Here is a 24,898-nt window from a genome sequence, read left to right as displayed (position 1 = left end):
CTGTGACAAAATACAATACCACTCCATGGTCACAGTCGTAGAGAGATCAGGGATACAAAGGGCACACCTAAACATAATAAAGAAAAAGTTCAGCAAGCTGATAGCCAACATCAAATTAAATGGAGAGAAACTCAAATAAATTTCACTAAAATCAGGAACAAGACAAAGTTGCCCACTCTCTCTGTATCTATTCAACATGGTATATGAAGTGCTAGCTAGAGCAATAAGACAACTAAAAGAGATAAAGGGAATAAAAATAGGAAAAGAAGAAGACAAAGTATTGCTATTTGCAGGTGATATGATAGTGTATATAAGTGACTCTAAAAATTCTACCAGGAAACTCCTATAGCTGATAAAAAACCTTCATTAAAGTGGCTGGATACAAGATTAACTCAAAAACAAAACAAAACTCAGTAGCCCTCTTATATACAAAGGACAAGCAGTCTGAGAAAAAATTAGGGAAAAGACATCCTTCACAATAGCAACAAATAATATAAAATATCTTGTGGTAACTCTAAGCAAGTGAAAAACTTGCAGAAGAAAACTTTTTAAAGTCTTTGAAGAAAGAAACTGAAGATATCAACCGATAGAAAGATCTACTATGCTCACAGACTGGTCAAACTAACATAGTAAAAATGGTCATCTTACCAAAAGCCATCTACAGATGCAACGCAATCTCATCAAAATTGCAACCTATTCTTTACAGACCTTGAAAAAACAATACTCAACCTCAGATGGAAAAACAAAAAACCCTAATCTCAAGCTCCACTACAGAGCTACAGTAATAAAAAAACCACATGATAGTGGCATAAAATCAAACAGGTTGATCAATGGAATCAAATCAAAGAACCAAATATAAATCCATACACCTATGGACACCTGTTTTTTGATAAAGAAGCCAGAAATATACAGTGGGGAAGGGGAGGAAAGCACCTTCAACAAATGATACTTGGTCTAACTGGATGTCTGTGTGTAGAAGAATGAAAATAGATCCATATTTATCACCTACAGAAAACTAACTCCCAAGTGGATCAAAGACCTCAACATAAAGCAGATATACAGAATGTGACAGAAGAGAAGTAGCCTTAAACACACAGGCACAGGAGACAACTTCCTAAACAGAAGCCAATAGTGCTGGCACTATATGCTATCAAGTAAGAAGCCCAGCGTCAGATATGGGTTACTTCTTTTTGAGTTACTGATACAGTTGTTTGTTTTCTCTTTCTGAGCATTTTTTAGCACCTGAGTCCTCAGTAGTAGGCTTCTCAGTAAGAAGACCCCCAAGGCCTGGGGCTGACTCAGCAGGTGAAGCCACTTGCTGCCAAGCTTGTCAACCTCAGTTCAATCCCCAGGACTCACATGGAGGAAGGCAAGAACTGACCAAGACAACTGAAGGAGAGTTTATTTTGCATACAGTTACACTGGGAAAGTCTAACTAATAGGAAAAGCAGGCCAGCAGGTGGCAGGAGCAGAAGCCAAGAGGACAGACAAATGCTTGATAGAAACACAAAGCAGAGAGAGACCTGCAAATGGGGTAAGGCTATGAGCTCTCAAAATGCACTCTCAGTGGTTTACATCCTCCAACAAGTCTGTACCTCCCCATAGTCTCCCTAAGCAGTGTGGCCAACTGGGGACCAAGTGTTCGAATGCCCAAGCCTATGAGGATCATTTCTCATTCAAACCACCATAGTAAGTAAACAAGTCAAAAGGTACTTAACATGAGTAAACCACAATGAGATGCCATCACACATGCATCACAACAGCAAAAGGTAAAGAGTGATGAACCCAAAGCTCAAGGGACAGTGTGAAAGAGGGGGCAGAAAGACTCCAATAGTCAGAGAACCAGGAAATTTGCTACAAGCTAGTATCTTCTGTCTATAACAGGAAAGATAGACCCATGAAATCTTAACAATATGATCACTTAAACAATACCAACATGATGACAATACCAGCTGACATGCTAACATGGATGGAAGAAATCTAACAAGCCTGCACCCCTCTATTAATAACTACTTGGAGGGGGGGTTGATTCAGTCTTCTCCAAGGACCAGAACCTTGTTAGGTTATCCAGTCTCAAATATATATGTGCTTAGGGTATGTGGGTATATGCATGCATGCATGCGTGCATATAACAGTAATAACTAAAAAAGAAGGAGTCATGAAGGTGGGGGGGGGGGCGGTGAGAGAAGCTGTGGAGAAAGGAGGTGAAATGATGTAAATACAGTACCCGTGTATACAATTCTCAGAGGAATATAAATGTAAACAGTGCTTTCTGGACATGGCATACCCAGTGCACCCATCAACTCAGTAGCTGTGGCTGCCTGCATAAGACTTGTCCAAGATCAACTGGGTTAATATTTTAACATGGAACGAGAAGGGGCTCAAGAGCTCCCATCCCTGGGGAGCTCCTGACAGCTCGTAATTTCTGGGAGAGGGCATCAATTTCCTTAAGTGTGTGACTCCAATTAGGTGGACCCCACTCCAGTACATAGCCCCACACAGAAGTTATCTATGGATAACACAAAATTGAAGTCCATGGGTTATTCAACGTTTTAAAAAGAGGGTAAGAAGGGGAGTGGGCAGGAAAGGGGCAGACCTGGGAGGAGTTAAAGGTGAATATGATCAAAATAAATTGTATTAAATTCTCAAAGGATTAAATTTTTTTTAAGAAAACAATGGCATTATGGAGAAAACTGGATTATTCATCCACTGCTAAGAAGAATGTGAAAGAGTAGTTACTATAGAAAACAATTTAAGAGTTTCTAATGACATGCACTTATAGAGGCATTCTTAGCATTGATACCAAAGAATCAAAAACTTGTTTTTACACACCAAAATACCTTTGATATGATAAAGAAGGTTAATTCATAACAACTAAAAACTACACATAATTCAAATGTTTTTCAGTGAATAGATAAAGCATGAACATTATTCAATGACAAAAGAGAAGCAATTCCTGACACACACAGTAATTCAAGACCATTTTGCATGATATCACTATCAAATTAAGTGAACAAAGCAAAGTACAAATAAGATGAGACAGAAATTACACATTAAAAAGACTGAAATGGCCAGCCTGGGGGTTAACAGCAGTACAGCCTTTCCCAGCACTACTACACCCATCTAGACTACTACTGTAAGCTACTGGAGGATCTTTGAAAAGTTTTAAGTTCTGTGTTACCTAAATAGGAAGCACCTAGCGGGTCTCTTGCAGTCTGGAAGAGCACAGGCTCGTGGACAGAGGGTGTGGCTACATCCACTGTTGTCCATGCTACGCTATGCGATGACCCACAAGCCACTCGAGTGATCTTCTGGCCTTCTAGGCCTTGCACAAGTGTAGGCTTTCTGTTAACTGTGGTTGTGCCATTGCCCTGCTGGCCGTGGTCATTGTCCCCCCAAGCATAGACCTGTTAAAAGAGAAAGAATTTACATTTCTCAGATTCATATAATTTTTAAACACTTGCTTGAAAATGCATAAAATATATGTCATGGTATTTAAGAGAACTGGACTCTTAAAGATAAAAATTATTTCACAATATAACAAAAGAGCATTAGGACATATAGTTCTGAGAACAAATCAGGCGTGAAAATGCTTGCCAAGAACTATAAATGTTACTTAGTATTATTCTAATTAATTTATTCTTTTTTGGATGGGAGGACAGGGTGGCAGGGATGCAGGGTACATCCTTGCTTTGGCTAAGGGCAGGAAAGAAAAAGGAAAATAGTATGTTCATTTTTCAAGTAATTTGCTTTTAAGTTTGATAGTTATAAAGAATAATTCATTTCTGACTAAGAAATAATATGATATGCTAATTTCATTTTCATAAGCCAATTTAAAATATGGCTTCATGGGCATATTCTTCTCAAAGCAACAAAATTAGCAATGTGTATTTCCAAAATAAAGTAACTGTAGCCTCTATCATGTAGGTACATCCTCTACGGTGTAGGTTTCACCTCTATAATGCATCAATTTTTTTTTTTTAAAATAAACACTGCTAATAGCTTAGGGATAGGAAGACTTTCAATGGTGATTTCTATACTCCAGCATAGGCTTTGGAATGGACAGGTTGGTTTGTGAAGGCCCCCAGCCCAACCTGTGCTGACAATTAAGCAATTCGCCAGTAAACAAGATGAACACCACTCCACCCTAACCAATATTAGGTTAGTGCAAAGCAAATTACAGTTTGGAAGCATGGATTTTATTAGGCTCAAACAAGTATTTATTAATCAAAATAGGAACCATGACAACCAATAAATACATTTTTTGCCAATGAGAATTAAGTTTGTTCCTATAGCATAATCTAAGCTTCGGGGTTTGAGAAACACTTAGAATGTATTTTCTGCATCCTGTTGTTTGTGGAAGTATTTTCCCTGCAAGATGTTTAAAGCTGTGGGAGGTGGGCGGTGAGAGGTCTGGTGCATATAGTGGACGAGGCAAAAGATCACAGCCCGACTAGTTTAACCTTTGGATCACTCACTGATTTGCTGAGCATATTCTCAGATGCAATGACTTGGGCAAGATCCAGGAAGCGGTAATGGATCAGACCAGCAGCAAGCCACAACAATGACTATGACCCTTTTATGTTTTCTTTTGTGCAAGTTTTGTTTTAGAATGTGCTTTTGGAGTTTCTTCTCTGTCCAACTACCAAGCAGGTTGTCTTATACAGTACACTCATCATTACATATCACAATCTAATCAAGAAATAGTCCTACTGTTCATAGATCAAGAGAAGATGACAATGCAAGATTCCCTAATTTTTGTTCACAAAGCACCCACTTCTGTGACTTTTTCACTTTCCAACTTGCTCCAAAGACTGGGCAACTGTTGAATGGCCCAAGCTGAGTTAGTTAGCAACATCCTGTGAAGCTCTAGGCTCAGTCTCCATGACTGCTACTGCTGTTAGCTCCTGATGCTCAGCCACTATGGTTCCCATCTTGAAGACTCTCATCTCATTTGTAAAATGTCTTGAGCTATCACTGTACTGTCCATTTGTTAACAGTTCTTGGGTCAGACACATTGCTGAATTTGTGAATTGTTGCCATTGCTTTATGACTCATTCTGAACATAAGTAAGAAAATTACTCAAGTTTGGTTTTTGTCTAATATCATTTCAATAGTACAGATGACAAGTAATAAGTCATTAGCAAAAACCAACAACAACCACAGATATTGGGAAATGTGAATTAAAACAATCCATAATAGGGGTTATTTAGATGGCTCAGTAAGTAAAAGTCCTGTGGTCATGACTTGACCTGAGTTCAATCTCCAACACTCACATGGTGAAAGGAGAGAACCAACTCCATAAAGGTATCCTTTGGTTTAAATTGTGTGCGTACATTCACACAGATGGACAGACATAAACATATAAAATAAATATATGTAAAAATTAAAAATATGTATAATAAACCATTTATTTGGGATATTTTAGTATCAAATGGCAAGTTTCAAAATCATAGAAACTATAATTACTTTTGCACCAACCTAATATTAAAACTCATTTAAGTATCCCAGAAGTTTAGGGAATCTTTTTTGTTTTTATTTTCTTGATGTGGCATGTGACAATGTGGCCCAGGCTGGCCTGCAACTCCCTATATAACCTAAGCTGGCCTCCAACTAGCTATACTTCTGCTTCAGACTTCCAAATGCTGGTATTACAGACACACACCAGCAGACTCAACCTGATTACTCCCATTTTGACAAGACCGAAACTACAACCGCAAGCCTCTGGAGTCTTACCTGTCCTGAGTCTGTGACTGCTAAGCAATGCAGGGCTCCCACTGCCACGTGCACGATCTTCTTCCCTCTCAACCCTTCTACCACCTGTGGCTTCCGCACATGCACATCAGAGCCATGGCCCAGTCTGAAGTAGTCCCCTTTCCCCCTGAGAAGAAAACAACAGTCCCAGTGTCACTACATGGTCATAGTTTGCTATACAAGAAAATTTTTTCCTGCCATAAATGTTTTAGAGTGTAGTGATAATGTCATACACAGTACTCAAGATCCTTGAACTCTAACGCTATATACCATAATCCAAATTAACTCATTAACTTGTCCCATAAGACCCTCCCTGCTGTGACTATGGTTTATAATAACTCAGTTACTATAGATTTCATTGTAAATAGTCTGAACAGAACACACTGCAAACTCCCCTCCCAAGCTCTGTCTGGTAGGTAATTCCAAGTTGCTAACTGGCTGACATGCCATCCAAGAATGGTTGGGACACCATTCCTTCATACTGTTTAAACAAAACCAGCTTTCACCAAAAAGAAAAAAAAAAGTAGACTTTTTTTCAGGAACAGGTAAGTTACAAGTCTGTTTTATACTCCTTATTTCATACAGCTTCCAGGATAATGAAATACAGTTTTGTTTTGTTTTGAAGCTATACAAACCTCATACAAACCCCAAACTTCTATTGATTTCTTCACACACATGCACATACAAAAAAATACCTGTAAGGTCTTTCTTTTTGTAATATTATCAGTAATCTTAATTAATAATTCAATATAGATTGCCCCCCCCCACAAAAAGATCCCAAATGGGCAAGCAAGTAACAGTTTTATAGGCAGCCTAGCCTGGGCACAGGCCAAAGACAGGGCTTCCCACACATTCCACTTTCGGCAGCAACACTGATGAAGTTCACGTACCATGTCCACACCACTCCCGACTTGGTGAGTGCCAACGAAAACTGAGCTCCACACTCAATCTGGCATACCCCCTGGCCATTTAGTCTCTCAATGTTCTGGGGAATGTTACAGCCTTCACTTCCTCCTCGGCCCAACTTTCCAAAATCACCATCACCCCAGGAAAATACCAAACCTAGGTTTAAAAGATAAATACCTCAAGTAAACAATTCATTACATTGCTACCCAGCCAGGAGCTTAGCATCACAGCCAGCTCTTACCTTCATCAGTCAGAGCCAGTGTCTGTGCATCTCTGCTTCCACATGCAACCTGGATTACTCTGTGACCAAGAAGGACTTTTACCTACTCAATTACAAATTTAAAACAGAATGAAGCATGGGAATTGAGAAAGCAATGGAAATTTTTCCACAGAGTAAAAGTCAATATTGTTCCTGTCTTTAAAAACCTAGACTTGAGACTTATCTTCACTTGAAAAATTGAAGTGATAAAGCTTTTTATAGGCAATAAAAATGTGTATAATCACCATTTTTGGCTTCAGCTGTGTTGTATTATCCCCGTGTCCCAATCGGCCATACTCGCCAAGGCCCCAGGTGTATAGTTCTCCACTGGATGTCAGGGCTGCACTGTGAGAACTCCCACAGGCTATGTCCCTGATACGCTTGGTTTTCAGGGCCTCTATCAGCCTTGGCTTGTCACAGTTCCTAAGGCAAGAGTAAATTACACGCCTTATCAACCATCTTTTCAGAGGTGGCCCATCTTTGGTCAACAAAAAAATATATACATCACTCTATCAAACCTTAAAGGAGAGTACGTGAAGCCACAGTATATCCATCCGGGGTTTTTTAAAAAATTAGTATTTATTCTAATAAATAGGTGGTATCATTAGCTTTCTATAAAACAACTATGAAAAATACACTATTATTACTAGTCAGTAGTTTCTTATTAATAAACAAAATTAAAGAAAATAGCCTTACATTCTGCTGAAGTGTCCAAGTTTTCCATCATCACCTTCACCCCATGAAAATACTTTCCCATCCACAGTTAAGGCTGTAGCATGTCGGCCACCTGCAACATTCATACAGGGGAAAGTTGCCAAAGTATATACACAGTTCACCATTTGCTACCCATTCTGCTTGGCATATAGCGTGTGCTCAATGTGTATGTGTTGACTAAATAATAAATAGAACTATCACCAACCACAGTTAGCATAAAAGCTACAGAGCGACAGATATGCAAAACAAACAAACTTTTAATTATTAAAATATTTTACCTGCAAAGAAGCTACAAAGTAATAATGACTGTTAATGGGGCTTCCATTACTTTCCATACATTAAAAAAAAGTCCAAATTTAGATAAAAAGAATAAAAATAAGCACAATGAAACTGGCAGATTTGAAAAATCTCAGCAATGAAAATACTCAGCAATGTGCACCAGCAGTGGGACTATTTAAACAAGTTCCGTTACTGGCAGTTAAGACACTCTACCCACTACTCTGAAAACACATCAGCTTATGGTTTTTCCTGACACTTTTGAGTCTGGTGATCTGCATCAGGTTATAGGCATGAGCTCTGGCTGCATAGTCAAGGCTCTTCAAACTTTGAGCACCACCGCAGTGCAGCAGATGAGACTCCTGTACTCAGCACTCACTTTCTACTATCACCAACAGAAAACCCTGTATTATCAGGGGCAACAACAATTTCAACTCTAGAGAGGGGCTGCATGGGGCTAGAGCATTATAATCATCTTCCTACATAGACAGGCCAGAAGAGCCAGTGCTCTTCCCAGGCAGATGACTTATAGATGGCCCAGACCTCCCTTAGAGCAGTGGTTCCCAACCTTCCTAGTGCTGTGACCCTTTAATACAGTTCCTCATGCTATTTCGTACTCACACACTATTTCGTAAGTGTAATTTTGCTACTGTTATGAGTCATAATGTAAATGTCTGATATGCAGGATATCTGATATGTGATCCCCTAGAGTACTGCGATTCACAGGTTTAGAACTGTTGCCCTAGAGCTTAACGAGGAGAAAAGTAAATTGTTTCGCATAAGCCACCAGTGGCCATTTGAATGGCCTGTTAAGTGAGGTTATATCAAAACCTATTCAGTAGGAGCACGAACAGAGCTTGGTAGCTAGGGCTCAATTCCATTCCTCAGGAGCCTAGCATGGTGTTTCAGAAAAACATTCAGTAAAGCCAAATCTTAAACAACAGATAGCAATGAACTCATTTGAAAATTGTCTTTTTCATCACTGAGGATTCATAGGTACTTTGGGGAGTTTTATAAAAAGCCACTGACTTTTACAGTAAAATAACATATTTAAGCAATAAAACTTTGTAGTTTCATAGTGAAAAAGTGCTAGGCTTGATACAATCACTGCAGGTCTGAATAAATTATCTTTTGAGAGGTACACCCAAACACCTGAAATAAAGTTTCCAAAAAGCTTTATTAAGTTCTAACAATTAAATCAGACCAGCTAGGGATTTACATCATCCACCTTCTCTTCAGAGTAGCTAACTAAAACTTAAAAAACAATACCAGGGCACTTTAGAAAGTTACTTAAATCGCTTGCAGAAGCAAAAGGCTTATGTTAGGCACATGAGCACTAAAGCTGAACTCGTTCGTACCTGAGTGAACTGCTACCTTCTTGACCACGTAGCTGCTGAGGGCTGTAATCTGCCGAGGAATAGGAACCGTCCCACTAGACATACCCAGCCCTAGCCGGCCATTTGTGGCTTCTCCACAAGAATAGACCTTCCCTTCCACAGTCACTGCAAGGAATGGTCAGAAGAAGTTTCACTTTTCACAGCATTAAAGCTATTGTTTTATGTGTGCTAAACATAATATTTCCAATAGTAGAATTATCATACCTGCAAACAAGCTCTTAGAACCACCAGCCACCTGAACCACATTCAGAGCAGACAGAGTCTCAGAGAATGAAGGAACCTTTATCTGGAATAGGATTTTTTAAAACAAAGAAAAAAGATAATGTTTACACTTTAAATCCTAAGTGATCTGAACAGATAACATACAGAATTGCTACTAATTTATGATTTCCTTAACCATAGGAGTTCTTAGCTCTTAGAGATACAAACTAAAGTATTTTAAGGATGAAAGAATACAATTAGATTTGCTTAAAGTGGATTTGCAAGCCAGACACACAATTAGACCAGGGGCTGGGGAGATGACTTAGTCAAGGGCTTACCAAGCAAGCATGAGGATTTGAGTTCAATCCCCAAAATCTATACAAAAGAGCCACGCATGGTGCTGTGTGTCTGTAATCTCAGTGCTAGGGAAGAAAGGCAGCTAAGAGCCTTTGGAGCTCACTGGTCAGCCAAGCTAGTCTAACCAGTAGCTTTGGGGATGGTAAGAAGACACTGTCTCCAGAAAACAAAGTGAATGGTGCCTAAGGAATGGCACCCAAGGCCTGCCTCTAGCTTCCATGGGCATGCACATACACCAGAAAGTAGCCAGTTGCAGGCAACATTTGAAGTTTGAAACAGGGACGTGATGTGAGCGTCCACAGAGGTACATGTGAACATTTCTGTATAAAATGAAGCATGTACGTTATGAGTTGAATATAAAATGCCACCTCCTGCCATAGATTAATGTGTTTGAACATTTGGTCTCCAGCTCATGGTACTATTTGGGGAGGAAATAAAAATTACTTCAAATGTGAAGATGGAAAAAGTTCAAGTAAGTGAGTTCTAATAGTCTCTGCTTCTTGACAGCACAGGTGACAAACGGACATGTAACGGCAGAATACTAAAAGGAGCAGATTTCATCTGATGGAGTTGTCTCCCAATACTAAAATTTGAAGGAAATTGGTTTTTGGGGGGTCTCCTCAAACAAGCCATAAGTAAGAATGAATTCAATCCTAGTTCAAGTACATTATTTGTTATAGTTGCTCTGGAGGGTTGGGTGGGGACTTAAATTTTTTTTTCTAAGTAAATACTTTACAAACTAGCCTTTCCCAGCTATTTATGAAAGGAAGTACAAGCACAGAAGCTGTCATGTAGCTCTATCCTGGTTTTATATTAATAGTGAAGAAGTTTCTACACACAAGTCACTCCACAACAAGTGTGCACATTTTTTCCCATTTCCTTGTGCTCACAAAGCATTCTCTCCATAAAGGCTATTCTACCTCAAATATCCAGAAAGCAAAAAGTGTCACAATTTATTAATCTTCGTATCAGTACAGCAATTCTACACATTATTGTCAAAGTATATGTGTTTTATTGTACTGAAGGGAATATAGTTATAACCTACCATTTTCACCTATGCATATTCAAATCATTCCATATGCTTTAGTTTATGCTCTAGTCTATTAGGTAGCCAGAATACAACTATATCTAAAGGATAGAGGCTTCTCACAAACTCAATTTGACAATGTGTACTACTTTTGAACACTGAATCTCCTAAGATACATCTAGAAAATATAATCTTAATGAGTTTGGCTACTGAGAAACTTCAGGTGGAAGCAACAGTAAGCACTGGCATAAGTCACAGGGCACAGATACCTTAGAGCCTTTGAGCCCACCCAGCTGGTCCTTGTCATTCAGTCCCCACACAAACACTTTGGTTCTTATTGTAGCAGTCGATTCCAACCCCACAGTCTTCTTTCTAATAAGACTAGACAAAGGAAAACGAAGGTAGAAACAAAGCTTATTCCGCACAAAGCATTTGAAACACAAATGAGCACCTCCAAGTAATGAGTATTGTAGTTACTCTTAGGAATTCTTACAAGATCTGCTTTAACATAATAAAGTCCCTATCCATATGAGTAAGTGCTCCATAGGACCAACATTTAAAGAGACACATGTGAAAGTTGTAGATTATAACTGTATCTTACCTTCACTACAATAGACACGTATACATTAGTTAGTTTTCGTTTTGTCCGGTTTTTGTTTGGTTTTTGAAACAGGATCTCACTATGTAGCCCAGTCTAGCATGAAGACCTCACTAGGTAGACTGGGCTGTCCCTTAACCTCAAGAGAGATCTGCCTGCCTCTGCCTAATGAGTACTAAGATTAGAGGTGGGAATCACCATACCCAGTAACATGTTATCTTTTTTTTAACATGTTATCTTTTAATAGCAGAATTTATATATTAGCCTTTTATTTTTGGTGGATATCATTCTGGTATCGAATAAATTGGCGATTCCTATGCCATAAGGTTCTGTGAGGCAAAACATCTATGATATAGTGCATATTCTGCTTTTTTCTTAAACACAACTAAATACAACTATTTACTGGCTGAAAAAAGTCCTAGTTGTCAACAGGATACACAGTGAACACAAATAGATCTGTGGACCCACTGGGGAAATATCCTCACAGGTTCCACTTAGACGTGGCCTTGTGGCACTTGGGGGAAGGGGGAATCCTGTACCTAGACACACATGCAGTCATTCTGTTTCTCAAAGAAAAAATTTAATGTATTTGACCACATGGTATTGGAGGTATTCTAATATAGACACACATCAAATATGCTACTTTCTTCATTTATATCATCTGTCTACAACACAAGCTAGAATGCCTGGCCACTTCTCATTCCTGGGTTGCTACCTACCATTGCTGACCTACCCCCCACCAAACTGAATCAACATCAGCCACTGTACCCCAGTTCTTGCCTTGATAAAGGCTCGTAGTGCACAGCACAGTGTTAAGATTTTCTCAGTTGGTGCATTGATGACAAGTGCTAAAACCCTGCTTTTTTAAATGTGCTTTTGATCTATTTTTACTAGGAATGGTTCTAGGCACTACCCTTTATGTAGACTTGCTCTTTTCTTAAATCATGTTATAGAGGAATAGATATTTGTTTTAAGAGATCAAAACCCTATGGTGTGGGAATAAAAATGTAGAAAGCTGACTTACCTGATAAGAGGCAAAGTAGAACAAATTAATATACAAGGTACCAAATTATCATGTAATAGATTTTTAGTCAAAATATGGCTGAGGAACAAGTACTAATATTCAAAATATTCAATGAGTTGCACTGTGTTAAGTACTAAATGGTCAGCTAACTATCCGTCACTATGGATACTTGCAATTTCGGTACTGGCTCTGAGACAGACTGCTTAGATTGCTAATTAATCAGGACATTATTAGCTAATTGATAGTACTGTTTAGAAATTTAAAGATGCGTTCAAATGTCTCAGTTTTCTCATTAGTGCATTCAATTATTTTTTAAAAACCTCATCACTAAGTTATGATTATTTCACCTATAATAAACGTATTAATTATACATGCCCAATTCATTTTAGTGGCCACTAAATGAGAAGACATTAATCAACAATTCTCCCATATATGTAGATAAACTACTATATACATATACTATTTTCTTTTCAACTTCTATGAAGAGGTTTTGAAGTAAGACAGGACAGCATCTAAAACCAATACCACAGGCCCTAGGAATAGCCTGGCTCACCCACAGGTGCTGGCTGGCCCACTCATGACTAAGAGCATATGTTGAGCAGTAGTACACATGGAGCTAATTTCTCTGTCTCTTTACATCACTAAAAGCAGCTCACAGCAAAGTGTGTTTGGTCAACCAAGTTGCCACCAATATCTATGAAAGGTTCAGGCCCTACTAGGAATTCACCTTAGCAATGCTGGAGACACAGCAGTATATTTGGCACATTGTTTGCCTGAACAATCCACAGGCACAAACTTATCTACAAAAGCACAAACAGTGAGGAAAGTGGTTATCTGCCATGTTGCTGCTAGAGCTGCAAACAAGGCCTAAAGTAGCCCTTTTTATGTAGATGTCTTGGAATAGACACACAGACGAAGAACCCGCCATCCCTGGCACATGCTACTTTTGTCCGCTCACCCTGCTTCATATCAGTGACTCTTCCTGCCCGGGGAGACACTCCCCTTTCTTCCCAGTTCCAACACCAAACTGCTGCAGATGAGTCTGTCTAATTTAATAGTAAAGTAACTGGCTGTAAAATATACCATACCATTTCTGTAGAAAAACATGTTTTAGCACAAGGAAACAAAGAAAGAAAGAAAGAAAGAAAGAAAGAAAGAAAGAAAGAAAGAAAGAAAGAAAGAAAGCAAGCAAGCAAGCTAGCTAGCTATGAGGATTTACAACAGAGATGTTTCAGGTTAAATACAAAAGTAAACTTTTTTCTACCCTTTTCTTTCATGAATATGTTTTTGAAATGTTTGTTTTTTATGCAAGTTAGTTGTTTTTGAAGACTCCACTAAATTTATTACCCACTATAGTAGACATGAAGCCCTCCTTATTCAGAGTAAGCATTTACTTCTGTACATGGGGCAGAAGGTAAGTGAGCGCAACAGTAGGAACCTCTCACCTCCCAGTGCTGCCCTTTTCATCCTCCTCCTCCTCATTATCTGAAGCCAGAAAAGGAACCGCAGCCAAATCCTCCTCCTCAGCGCGAATGCGTCCCAGCAAGATGAGACCATGGATTTTACAGTCGATTCCTGAGCTCCGGCACTGTTTTATTGCAATCTCAATGTACCTGTGATACTACATGAGAAAACAATGAGCTACAGACATCTCAAACTCAGAAGAAACAGACACTGAGATCCTGGGAGGATGGCAGAAATTACATCTGCCAATGGCGAAGTGACAGAAAAAAACTACAGAAAGCAGAAAGAAGGTAAGGTGGGATTTAATTCTCCCCCACCCTTCCCCCAGAAGCCAGTTAGCTCATCTGACCACACCAACAGTGCAGACAGAGCTGAGCACTGCCAGACAAGTGCGCTGAAGGGATCCTAGCTTCTAGTGAGTGCATGAGAGCTGCCGGGATAGGCAGTGTAGGTTTCTGGAAATTCAAACTGGAGGCAGAATTTCAAGTTAACCAGACATCAGCAAACCATATACTTGAAGGAAGTGGACGGATCAGAAACTGAACATTTCTAACACCTAAAATCCCCCTTCCCCACCACTGCCTGGAGAGCGGGCAACCTCACAGCTAGGCAGTGGGAATCTTGAAGAAATGCCACAGAGACTGAGTCAAGTCGCCTGCCTGCAAAGTTGGGTAATGAATCCTGGGGTTTGAGAAATCGTATGAAACAAGTGAGTCAGACCTAAGGAAGAAACTGCAAAATCTGCAACACAGTGCAGCATCTGGCCAGGAACAACAGACCGGAAGCTACGGTGCAGAGCAGTATAAGCACGCATGAGACTATGAAGCTAAGACCTGCAGCAGCTCCACCCGGGCCTTAAGCAAGGAGGAGAGACAAGGGTGGCATCGAGTTTGTGGCAGAATCTGGCACAGTGTCCGGAAGCACAGAACAAACACAGGGATGAGCTCCTCCCAGTCAGGTTCAGAAGTATTCACTGAGAACATAGTACCTTCTATTTTATTCTATATGGCTTTTAATCATTAACTTTTGATTTTATCTTCCTATTTTATACATATGCATCCTTTTAATTTTGAAATTTTAATTTTTCCATACTTATATTCTTGTATCTTAAGTCTTCAACTGATATGCTGTAACTTATATCTTGTTTCAAAAAAATAAAAAAGGTTTTAGGTCTGTGATTCTTTTCTCTAAGTCTATATACAATGTTTTCTACTGCTGTTTTTACACCTTTAACCTATATACTTTCCTTCTTACTCTACTTCTTTTTATTCCCACAGTTCCTTCATTAACTATTTAAATACTAATGCTCTAACCCCATGTATTTGTAGGATTTCCCTCAACCAATACACTAGTGTCCCTGTCTCCACGTCTTATATAGACACAAATGAGAGGCACAGAACTCGCTCCTGCAGCTAACACTAGGACTACTGTTAAAACAACATGACAACTGTTAAAGACAATCCACATGGTTGAATTCATATGAGACAGCAGTGCATCACGACATCCCCATAAGCTAATATTTGTCAAAACTAGAACACAAATACTGTGAGATAAATGCTAGGAAAGCACTTAGTTTTTAAAAGTATCAATGACCAAACAAAGACTCAAATAAACAGATAAGGAAATCAATTGGAGACCCAGACAATGAAATTAATTTGAAACTTGACCAAGAAAGTCAATTAAGAGGAAATAAAGAATCAGTAACTTCAAGGAAATCAAAAAAAGAAGGAAAACAGGTATGAGATAAAAGAATCAATCAATCAAATAGAAAGCCCAGCAGAAAGATCATCAATAGAAAAGACTACAGGAAGAACACCAATACACAAGACCACAGGAAGAGTGCATTCCACAGTGGAGGCCATGGCTGTAGTGGACTCACAGGAGGAGGGTCAATAAGCATGACCAAAACTACCAAAATGTAAGACTAATTCAAGAACCAAACCCCTATACCCACAGCATAGGTGTAACTGAGATAAAATCAAATGGCTTAGGCAAGGTACTCAATGAAATTTTAAGTGAGAATGTCCAAAACCTAGAGTAATCAAGACATACAAAACCAGGAAATGTTTAGAACTCTTATAAAAAACTGACCAGAATACACTAAAAAAAATAAAAAGGAAAGAAAAGAAACAAAACTAAAAGCTATAAGAGAGAAACAACAATTCACCCTCACAATAAAAACATCAGAATAAAATCAGAATTAGATCTGTCATCACCAACCCTAAAAGCCAGGAAAACATGAAATTGTATATTTCAAGCCCTGAAAGTAAATAACTGTCAACCAAGATTGAGATACCCAACAAATCTTTTAATTAATGTTTATAGGGAAATAAGAATGTTTAAAAGCAAGCCAGGCATAGTGACACACACCTTTAATCCCAGTAGTCAAGACAGTTGCAGGCAGATCTCTGTGAGTTCGAGGTCAGGCTAGTCTACAAAGCAAGTCCAGGACAGCCAGGTCTACACAAAGAAACCCTGTCTCAAAAATAAAACAAAGTTTGAAAGCAAGCACAAACAGGGGCACAATAGTGCACACCTGTAATCCTAGCACTCAAGGAGGTAGAGGCCGGTGGATCTCTTTGCATTTGAGGCCAGCTCGATCTACAAAGGAAATTCAGGACAGCCAAGGCTACACAGAGAAACCCTGTCTTGAAAAACTAAAAACATAAACAAAATTAAATAAAAGAATTCAATGACAATTAACCAGCACTGGGGTGGGGGGGGGGAGGGGGGGAGGCAGGGGGGGGGCAGGGATGACTGCCACGGAGCACCAAGGGCGTAACACACACTGAGGAAGATGGAAGTTTCACCCCAAAGAACATAAGAAAGAATATATATCCTGAGAACAACGGGAGAGGGGGGGCACCCGGAAACACATGACTCAGAAAGAATTCATCATGTCAGAATAGCAGAACAACAAACATCCAAAACTACCAGAAGAGAAAAAAAAGCTGTTAATAAACCAACCAACTAGAACATCACCACCACATCACTGTCTCAGTAATACCATGAATGCAAATGCTTCTAACTAACCAACAAGAGCATCTATACTTCCTTATGATTGTTGGAGCTGTCAGCTTGACACAATCAAGAACCACCTCTGGCCATGCATCTAAGAGACTGTCTTGATTATGTTCATTTAAGATGTGAAAACCCTGCCCAATGAGACTTGCACCAATTCCTGACTGTACAGAGGGGCTGAGCATATACACATCATTCATTCATTCATTCATTCATCCATTTTTCTCACCTCCTGACTAAAGATGCAATGTGACCTGCTGTCTTGGGCTCCTACCACTGTGACATCCCTGAAATTATAAGTTATCAAATTCAGCTGCAATAAACCCTTTCTCTTTATGTTGTTTTTGTCAGCTATATTATCATAGCAACCAGAAAAGAAACCAAGACACTACCTCAATTAATTAAATAGCAGGATTCAACTATCTATCTGTTGTCTCCAAAGAACTAAGAAAGACATCCAAAACCTGAATCAAAGGCTGGAAATCAACCTACTAAGCAAATGGGAGTTTGCAAACAAGCTGGTAGCAATTCACACATCTGGTAACACAATCTTCAAGCCACAACTACTCAGAAGAGATAGAGAGAACTGCTACAAACTGGGCATGTAAGATGGCTCAAGAAGTAAAAGGTACCTGTCTCTAATCCTGACCACCAAGTTTGATTTGATCCCAGGGACTCACATGGTGACCTACTGAATTTAAATCTAGAAGATACAAACAATTTAAACAAATCCATAATATTCAAAGAGACTAAAGCAATATTTAAGTATCTCTTCACAATGAGAAGCCCATAACTGGATGAGTTTACTGATGTATAATAGCAAATACTTGAGGAAAATCTGGTAATAATCAACATCTGTGAAAATATTTCACAAAACACAAAAGGGAAGGTACAGTATCAAACTCATTTTACTAAGCCAGTTATCACCTTGATATCTAAACCAAACAACCTCAAAGGAAATGATGACCAATTTCCTTATAAACAGATACAAAACTACCTTTGCAAATTAAGTTTGAAAGCACATTTGTAAGATCATATGTTATGATCAAGTTGGTTTCATGCTACAAATGGAGGGTTGTTTCAATATATGCAAATCAATGTAATATAATATATTAACAGACTTAAGGACAGAAATCACAGTCATCTCAATAAATACAGAAACAGCAGTTGACAGAGTTGAACTAATGATAAAAATTCCTGAAGAAATTAGGAATAAATGGAACATGCCCCAATATAATAATACTGGCTAATAAATATGCCAAACTTATAGCCAACATTGTATTAAATGACAAAAAAACAGAAAGGTCCCCTAAAACCAAAACAAGATAACCTGCTTTCTCCAATCTTGTATAATATAATGCTCATCATCTTAGCTGCAGCAGTAAGTCAAGAGAAAGAAATAAAAGGGATAAAAACTGGAGAGATGCTAATTTGGAGATGGCATGATTGAATACTTAAAAGACACTATGAGTTTAATAGACAACTTGAAGAGCTTATAAATGCTTTCACTAGCATTGCAGTATACAAAATCATAATACAAATATCAATAGCTTTTAACTTATGTAGCAATAATGAAGTTGCTGAGAAAGGAACTCAGGGAAAAAAACATCACCAACCCTGTACACAATAGCTTCTTTTAAAAAAAGAAAATCTAGTAATAAACCTAAAGAAGCAAGCAAAAGATAAGTATAAAACAAACACTGAAGATGCCTCTAGGTGACTAAGAGAGTCCATGCTCTGGATTAGGAGAGTTAATATTATGAAAACAGCTATGCTCCCAAGAGTAATTAATAAAGTCAACTTAATCTTCTTCAAAATTGCACTGATGTTAATAGAAGTATTTTTTAAAATCTTAAAATTCATATGTAAGTATAAAAAACAACATGGGTAGCCAAAGCAATTCTAACTAGAAAGAACACTGCCAGGTATATCATAATACATACAACCCCAAATTACCCTAAAGAGCTACACTGACAAAAACCACATAATACTAGGACAAACAGTGTAGAGGACCCAGAAATAAACTCAGAAGGCTATTTTTCCAAAAAAAGGCATCAAACACTGGAAAAGGTGTCACTTATTAAACAAAAGGTATTGTCACAAATGGATGTCCACCTGCAGAAGAATGGAGAGATCCTTATCTCTCACTCTATACAAGACTTAAAGTGAGTCAGAGAAAAGCTGAAACACTGAAACTGCTAAAGGAAAGTGTAGAGGAAGCACCTCATATAGGTATACCTAAAAACTTTCTGCATGAACACCAATAGTAGAACTAAGAGCCCCAAGCTAACAAATGGAATTACATGAGGTTTAAAAAAAAAAAAAGAGCAGAAGGAACAGCCAGCCTACAGGTTTACAGAAAACCTTTGCCAGGTATACTTCAGAACTTTCAAGAGACACAATAAACTTGGATTCCTTCTGCAAGTTATTTTATTACTACTTCACAAGTTCAGCAGTTGAAGCACAGGGCCCAACAATAAAGAAGCAATTTCAGCATCACAAATATCGTGAAAATTTACCACTAAGGAAAAGACACATATGTATAGACGTAAAGAGTAACCTCATCAGAATTTTAACGAGTACTAAATATGCACCTATGCTTACTACCAAGAACAGTGAGCATGAAATCAGTTTTGTCTCTTTTCCCAAGAGTAGCTGTGTAAAATAAGGCACTGAAATATGAAAATCACTTACGAAGGAAAAGGCTCAGCTCAGTGCTAACACATAACAGTCATTCATGTCTACATGAAATCACACAAAAAGAAAGAGGACCACTACAACTCACCTCTGCACAGTCATTTAGCAGGGGCACGGTGGTGTCAGTTTGGTTGATATTAATTGTCTTTAGTTCAATTAAGTTATTTAAGGAGTTTCCACCTAGGACAAAAAAGAGTAAAGAAATCAAACAAACAAATTTTATTAAAAGAAAGGGAGATGCTTCTTCTAGAGTAAATGATTTCAATTACCTGACACCACAACCAGGGATGGCATGTAGCTACTGTCTGCTGGATCTACTATCATTTTTAATCTATGAACAAGAACATCAGGGAAAATCTCCAAACGAATCCAGTGCTTTTTTAAGAAGGAAAGAAAACAAAAAATACATTCTTAGTTACCAAAATTTAAGTTGTATTTATCTGCTAAAATAGTCATCACTAGAAGCCAATGTGATAGCTCAGTGGATAAAGGCACTTGCTGCTAAGCCTGTTGACTTGAGTTCAATCCCTAGAACCTACATAGTAGGGATACACAAGCATATGCCGTGTACATACTTACACACACACACACACACACACACACACACACACACACACAATATAAAATAAAAATAAAAGAACCTTTAAAGTTAAAGTAAAATAAAATAGTATTGCAGAAGTGTGAACCTATGAGAGATTTAAACACAAATGTAGCCTGAAAATTTAACCATCCTCTGGAAAAACAAGAATATCCTTCCCTACCACTTGCTAATTAGAGCAAGGTCTAACTCCAAGCCTCATAAATTATATACTTACAGACTTCTGGTCACAGTTAGTCCTTTTAGACTGAGTAAGTCACAGAAAACACTATAGTTGAGATAAAGAAAATGCCCGCCCACTTCCCCCACCTGTCTCATATCTGCCCTGTCAGCACACAAAGTACGCACAGTTTTAGTGCAAACCCCAAAACGCATTTGTATGTAAGAAAACCTAACAGAAGTATAGTAGGAATTAATATTTTGTAAATGAAAATATAATTTAAAATATTCAGTGAGCCTTGTATCAATTGGTCACTTGATAAAATCTGTTCATACTGCTTAAAATCTAAGAATACACAATATACTACTTTGGAACTTTAAAGTTATTTATGAACTGAAATATAAAATGAGTGTTGAGGGAGTATTAGGTTCTTCAGTTCATTGTAAAGGTCTAAAATCCACTTTACAAATCAGAGTGTTTCCTGACACATCCCACCAAACATTACCTTTCCTTGTGACCCAGATGACTGCCAACAGGGCTCACTGCCATCAATGAGACGTGAAGCTTGGTTTACGGAGGATGACACATTCAGGCTCTTCACCATTCGGGACCAGCTGTCTAGTAGCATTCCAGGCTGACTGCTGTGACATCGTTTCAGCTGCTTTCCAGAGCGACCACAGAACACTGCAGACTGCCCTATTGCATGTGACCAAGCAGAGGACATTCACTTGTAGGACTGCACAGAGCCTCCATGTTTGAGAAACCAGGAGGACTACATAGCAAGAAGCTTCTAACTATATTATTTTTTTTAAGTATTTTTAAATTTAAAAAAGCTGGCTAATACCAAAAATAGCCTTTAAAAGCCTGCCTGTCTCTGCCTCCTGAGTGCTGGGAACAGAGGTGTGCATCACTACACCTGGCTAGAAAATACTCTGATTAAAACTGCTTTTAAGATCTGGGGGTGTAATAGAGTGGGAAAGTACTTGCCTGGCATACAGAATGCCCAAGGATAAATCTCTAACACCATAATATATGAAATAAAAATAAAAATGATTTTATGAATACAGAGCTAAAAGTCAAATGTATAAAGTATTTACACATCTATTAATGGGAAAATGCAATGTTCAGCTAGCCTTTCCCAACTAGAAGAATCAGATAAAACAAAGTAAATAAATCTCTGTCGGAAAGTATTAGAAATAAGGAGAAAGGAAATAATTATAAGGCCAGCATCCAAAGAAGACCAGGGGTAAATGGAAGTGTGCAGAGGAAACAGCCTGGATCTCACAGATCCCTTGAGTATCTGTCAGAGAGGACCAAGAGGGCTGTGGTATCCACAGAAACCAAGCTTCATTTGAGATCCCAACAGGAAACACAAAGGAAGAGTGAACTGTGAAGTGATATTATGTTTGAGAGATGCTTTCTTTTCTGTTTATAGATTACAGTTCAACATACAATTATATCAGTCAATGACAGTTGACAAAAGTGAGCTCAAATAGGTATTTATCACTAATACCTGACAAAGTTAACTCTTATTTCCCCCATTCTTTGGACAAAGTGAATATTAGGACCAAACTGACTCCAGAAACAATGTCTAAAATACAAATTCCAGCAGGCTGGTGGTAAAGAGCACTAGCTGTTTCCCCCACACACACACACACACACACCCCTGAAAAAAAACCAACCAGGTTCAATTCCCAGCACCTACATAGTGACTCATAGCAATCTGTAACTCCAGTCCCAAGGGATGTGATGACCTTTTCTAGTCTCCACAGGCACCAGGCATGCACACGGTAAACAGACAAACTTGCAGGCAAAGTACCAACACATAAAAATTTTTTTTTCAAAATATAAAGTCCAGAACACAATGGTACATAAAAACACATGAAAACATAACTTACAACAGCAGAAATGAATAAAAATAGACCCACAAAAACAAAACAAAAACAAAAGAATAAATGCAACAATAAAGAATTTCACGAGTAAATTTACAACAATGAGTACTTCCAATGAGGAAGTACTAAAACATCTAGCATGACCTGAGGAGCAACAGTTCACAAAAAAGAAATAAGACAAAACCAAGTACATATCAAAGAGCACATGTCCTGTCATTCCCCCCATCCCCGCGCCCAATTCAAGAGAATGGGGCAAAGTTGAAAAAAGATAGATGGACAATTTTCTAAAACTAAGTCAAAATTAAGAAGCCCTGCCTACCAAAAAAATGATAAATATAAAAGGCATGTCTCTATGAACATGTAAAATTTAGTGTTGATACAAATATATCATTTCAAAATCAGTTTAAGGGGAAACAGACACACTCAGGAAGATTAATGTCGCCACAATTAGACATTAAGTTGACTTCAGCAAATTCCAACGGCACACACTCTCTAAAGTGATACAAGAAAATGCTCAGGAAAAAAAAATAAACTCAAAACTACAGAAAACAATGAGCACAATAGTACATGCCTATAATCTCACATTGACAAGATGAGTCAAGAGGATCAAGGTCAGGCTCTACATAGCCAGTCTAAGGCTAGCTTGCCTACATCACACACATACATACACGTTAGCGCTAATAAGGTTTGCAAAATTACAGTACCCACCATACATCAGTTTATTTCCTCATAATAGCAACACAAACTCCAGAAAAAAATTAAGAAAACAAATCCATTTAAAACAGCTAGAAAAACAAATGCTTATGAATAACTTTAGATAACAATGTTTACAGCTGACACAATGAAAACTACAAGAAATAAAAACAAAACAAAAACCTGATGAAAGAAACTGAACAATTAGACAGGCCAGAGCACAGAATGTTGAAAATGGTGATCATGTCCAAAGCATGCAGACAAAGTGTAAGAATGCTGAAACATTCCGGCAGGAGCTCTGAGGTACACAGCAAACAGCTTCAAACTAAACACAGACTGACACCTGCACACCAATCTTAATGATTACATCATTCACAACAGGCAGCAAGGAAAAAAGACTTCAATGGCCATAATAAATAAATGGATAAAACACCTGGTATATGCATATAGTGGAAAATTGTAACTACCAACAACCTAAGACACATTCTGATACATATGACAACATATATGAACCCTGAAGATAGTGTGGTAAACTAAGCCAGAATCAACACTGTAAATACTTCACAGATCTGCCCACATGATTTACCTGAAGTATACAAATTTATAGACACAGAAAGTCAAGTTGACACAAACTAGAGTCATTTGGAAGAGGGACCAGCAATTTAAAAAAAAAAAAAAGCTCCATTGGGTTTGTCTGTAGGCAAGCTCATAGGACATTTTCTTAGTTCCTGATTGATGGGGGGGGGGGGGGGAGGCTTATGCCCTTCTGGGTGGTACTCTTCATCAGGTGGCCCTCAGTGCTAAACTAAAGCAGTCTGAGCAAGCTAGGGATGGGAGCAAGCCAGTAAGCAGCACTCCTCTATGGCCTCATTCAGGTCCTACCTCCAGGTTCCTGGCCTGTCTTCCCTGGATTATGAATTTGTAAACTGTAAGATTAAATAAACCCTTTTGTCCCCAAGCTGATTTCGTCATGTTATGTCACAGCAACAGAAATCCTAACTAAGACACCAGGAAAAAAGAAGATGAAAAAATAAATGCTAATGTCTGTTTGGATGAACACAAATGTTCTGCAAATACATCATAGTCCCAGTTGTACAACATCATAGTGAGCACATTCAATGGAAATTTATAATGGCAAATTCAATGTTCTATGTACTTCAATAAAAATATATCACACAAATGAAAACTTACACTCTACCAATTTCCATTGCATACAACAAAACATGCTTTTAGTTTCTGGAGATAATTCTAACATTTCTTCACGGAAACTCAATAAGCAAACCTTACTACTCTAAAAATAAATAAATAAATAAATAAATAGTGGAGGAAGGGGTCAGTCTACCCCTTCTCTGTAACTGTGCTCCTTCTATAATGCTCACTGTACACATATGAACCTAATAGCAAACTCCAGCAATTACTTGACTAGTAATATTTGATGGAAGGAAAAATATCATTCAGCTCTACCTGGCTCATTTATCCTGCCAAAGGTATGCCGTGTGTTGTGTTTTTTTGTCTTGAAACATGTTTCACAAAAATCAAAGTCATCACAGTTTCTGCATTTGAATCTGGATCCATTGATAGGAAAAGTCTGACAGCCATCACACCTGTTTTTAAAATAGATGAGTTGATAAGAATATGAGGTCATTATTAAATAATTTTAAAAGAAAACTTATCCTCCCCAAAGAAATCCAGCAATCACAAAACCAGGAACTCACGTAACCCCTGGATGAATACTAGGCACCAACTCCATTTCCGACAGCAATCCAGTCCAGTGCGACTGCTGGGGGAAGTCCACAATGATGTCTTTCCCATTGGCACTGAAAGCTAGCACAGGACAGAAACTGCCTGAGACTCCTCTAA

At 38.4% G+C, this 24,898-nt stretch overlaps 1 protein-coding gene across 1 annotated transcript in view; it reads right to left on the bottom strand.

Annotated features, from left to right (window-relative positions):
* The window catches only part of Herc2 (HECT and RLD domain containing E3 ubiquitin protein ligase 2), a 178,624-nt gene that overhangs the window by 51,780 nt on the left and 101,946 nt on the right, over positions 1-24,898 (bottom strand). Inside the window, exons 51-65 of the mRNA XM_051148642.1 lie at positions 24,754-24,862; positions 24,503-24,642; positions 20,959-21,149; positions 19,965-20,070; positions 19,784-19,875; positions 13,959-14,134; positions 11,161-11,272; positions 9,511-9,592; positions 9,268-9,411; positions 7,616-7,706; positions 7,165-7,342; positions 6,902-6,983; positions 6,645-6,816; positions 5,737-5,881; positions 3,182-3,407 (exon numbers count right to left, since the gene is read on the bottom strand). Of these exons, the coding sequence (XP_051004599.1) occupies positions 3,182-3,407; positions 5,737-5,881; positions 6,645-6,816; positions 6,902-6,983; positions 7,165-7,342; positions 7,616-7,706; positions 9,268-9,411; positions 9,511-9,592; positions 11,161-11,272; positions 13,959-14,134; positions 19,784-19,875; positions 19,965-20,070; positions 20,959-21,149; positions 24,503-24,642; positions 24,754-24,862 (2,046 nt within the window). The remainder of the gene's footprint in view (positions 1-3,181; positions 3,408-5,736; positions 5,882-6,644; positions 6,817-6,901; positions 6,984-7,164; positions 7,343-7,615; positions 7,707-9,267; positions 9,412-9,510; positions 9,593-11,160; positions 11,273-13,958; positions 14,135-19,783; positions 19,876-19,964; positions 20,071-20,958; positions 21,150-24,502; positions 24,643-24,753; positions 24,863-24,898) is intronic.

This window comes from Acomys russatus, chromosome 7, assembly GCF_903995435.1.
Source record: "Acomys russatus chromosome 7, mAcoRus1.1, whole genome shotgun sequence".
Classification (NCBI taxonomy): domain Eukaryota; kingdom Metazoa; phylum Chordata; class Mammalia; order Rodentia; family Muridae; genus Acomys; species Acomys russatus.
The sequence above is the reverse complement of the archived record's forward strand: the minus strand, read 5'-3'. Positions and strand labels throughout refer to the sequence as shown.